The sequence below is a fragment of the Otolemur garnettii genome, unplaced genomic scaffold, assembly GCF_000181295.1.
Source record: "Otolemur garnettii isolate 467f Iridium unplaced genomic scaffold, OtoGar3 scaffold00039, whole genome shotgun sequence".
In the NCBI taxonomy this organism is placed as follows: domain Eukaryota; kingdom Metazoa; phylum Chordata; class Mammalia; order Primates; family Galagidae; genus Otolemur; species Otolemur garnettii.
In genome coordinates this window covers 2,150,959-2,153,662 of record NW_003852434.1, presented here as the reverse complement: position 1 = coordinate 2,153,662, position 2,704 = coordinate 2,150,959, and the positions used below count along the sequence as shown (strand labels likewise).

Here is a 2,704-nt window from a genome sequence, read left to right as displayed (position 1 = left end):
AGCCCTTATGGGATTAACCAATATATTTTATTTGGCTAATTTTTACTGTTGCTCTAGGACTGTTACTATCTTTGATGTTGCTATACACAGGCTATTTTACTTGTTTCTCTAAGACTGTTTTACCTCACATCTCAGTTTTGTTTTTGTTTTTGTTTTTGTTTTTACAGACTCTCACTTTGTCACCCTTGGTAGAGTGCTGAGGTGTGACAGTTCATAGCAACCTCAAACTCTTGAGCTCAGGTAATTCTCTTGTCTCAGCCTCCCTAGTAGCTGGGACTATAGGTGCCCATCACAATGCCCGGCTAGGTTTTTTCTATTTTTGGTGGAGATGGGGTTATTGCTCTTAGTCAGGCTGGTCTCAAACTCTTGAGCTCAAGCAATCCACCCGCTGTGGCCTCCCAGAACGCTAGGATTACAGGCAGTGAACCACCTTATCCGACCTCATCTCCAGTTATATGCTTACCAAGATGATTTTCCTGAGGCTGGCTTAATATTCTTTTTCATTTTCTTATTCTATGTCCTTACTTATTTTTGAGAAAAATTAATCTTCTTATTCTTTTGTGGATAACATGGTTAGATGATATTCAGACCTATATGGAAGCCCAACCTACCTTTCTGATCTTAACTCTTCTAAGAAATCTTTGTTCCAACCAAACAGATCCATCATCTGAATCTTCTGACCCTGGCACCTTCCCACCTCCACGCTCTTTCTGAAGTACTTTCTCCATCCTTGTTCTCACTTCCCTCCTTGCTGAGTCTCTCAACCTTTCCCTCCTTTAAGGTCCAGCATAATTCTGAACTCTTAGAAGTCCCTGCAGTCATCCCAGTCTGGGTCTGTCCCTGCTCTGAAGCTCAGCGTTTATGTTCAGAATGCATTTAACTCTCTGACACTGTCGCTGGCTACCTTGTACCTTACACATTTTCTCATGCTGTTTGTCTCTTTCTTCACTAGATTCTGATATTCCCATTCAGACTTTAAGCTGCTAGAGGGCAGTGACTAAGTGTCAGACTATGTCCTGAAACAGTCCCCAATGCACTGCCTAATGGAGCTCTCTGTGCATGGGCCCACAATAATTTTTTTTAATAAATAGATTTTTCCCTCTGTGAAGAGTTTTGGGTCTAAGGTAGGCACAGTGGCTCACACCTGTAATCTAGTAATCTGGGAGGCTGAGGCAGAAGGATCATGTGAGTTCAAGGGTTTACCATAAGCCAGAATGAGAACAAAGTCCCATCTATACTAAAAATAGAAGAATTTGACCAGGCGTGGTGGCTCCTGCCTGTATTCCTAGCATTCTGGGAGGTCAAGGAGGGTAGATTGCTTGAGCTCAAGAGTTTGAGACCAGCCTGAGCAAGAGTGAGACCCTGTTTCTACTTAAAATAGGAAAACTGAGGCAGGAGGATTGCTTGGGCATGGCACTCTACCTAGAGCAACGGAGTGAGACTCTGTCTCGAAAAATAATTAAAATAAAATAAAAATAATAAAATAGAGAAAAATTAGCCGAGTTTTGTGACAGGCATCTGTAATCCTAGATGCTCAGAAGGCTGAGGCAGAAGGATCACTTGAACCTGGAGTTTAAGGTTGCTGTGAGCTAGGCTGACCCCAAGGCACTCTAGTCTGGGCAACAGAGTGAAAGTCTGTCTCGACAAACAATAATAAAAAAGGTTTGGGTATCTATGTGAAACAGATCATCCCATTTTCTTTTTCTTCATAGTGTTTCTTACAGCAACTGACAGAACACAAATTAAAGATTTAAAGAACATGAAAATAATTTTTCGCTATATTGAAAATTCGACTGAAAGCGATCCCATGAGAGCACACACGTGTTTTAGTGTCCTCTACCTTCCCAAATATTCTACGATGGAAAGAATGGAAGAAGCACTTCAAGGAGCCATCAACAACAGCAGAGGATTTGGCTGACCCTATGTTATATTATTTCTTTTTGGAAATACCATTAAAAATAAAATTAATAACTCAAAACTTAACATGACAGTCTTGTTTGCTGCTCCTTGGAATTACTATCATTGCATATCAGATGTATTAGCTATGATATAGATTAGGCTGTGTCTCTAAGACAAATATTTGCATGAATTAACCTGAAAAGAGACTCTTTAGCTTACGAATATTTTTTTAAAAGACTGCCATTGTCTACCTAATGATCTGCTCCCCTTCCTTTAGATACAGACCCCTTATTTAGTAGAAGTGGTATTATGCCAACCATAAAAAAACCAAACATTTCCCAACTTTCCTTGAAGGTAGGAGCAGGTAGCAATGATATGAGAAAAGCATTGGGAGAAGGTTCTGAGGCAGCTTTTTAAAGGGAACCCTTTCAGTTGGCTGGAAGCTTCCTATTTGTTTTTTACATAGAACACTATTAGCTCTTACTGCCCTGACTCCACACAAGCAGTCTTTTCTTTCAGTCTGCCATATGAAGACATAATATGCCTTCTCTTTAGAGGATGCAGAAACAAGGTGCCTGTTTGAACAAGAGATCAAACCTCTAAGTGTCTTGAGGTTGGACTTGGCAGCCCCCAGGACCCTAAGAAGTAAGTGTCTGTTCTTTTTCAATTACCCAGTCTCAGGTATTCTGTTATGGCAGCACAATATGAACTAAGACAGACTTGATCCTGCACGTAATAATATACAGAGCTCTCAAAACTCAATAATAAGGAAACACTACAGTGTGTAGTGGCTTACTTCTGTAAT

General features: G+C 40.4%; 1 protein-coding gene across 1 annotated transcript in view; it reads left to right on the top strand.

Moving 5' to 3' along the window:
• The window catches only part of HERC5 (HECT and RLD domain containing E3 ubiquitin protein ligase 5), a 57,647-nt gene extending 55,664 nt beyond the window's left edge, over positions 1-1,983 (top strand). The window contains exon 22 of the mRNA XM_012805298.2: positions 1,713-1,983. Within this exon, the coding sequence (XP_012660752.1) occupies positions 1,713-1,918 (206 nt within the window). The 3' untranslated portion in view covers positions 1,919-1,983. The remainder of the gene's footprint in view (positions 1-1,712) is intronic.
• The last annotated feature ends 721 nt before the right edge of the window (positions 1,984-2,704 follow it).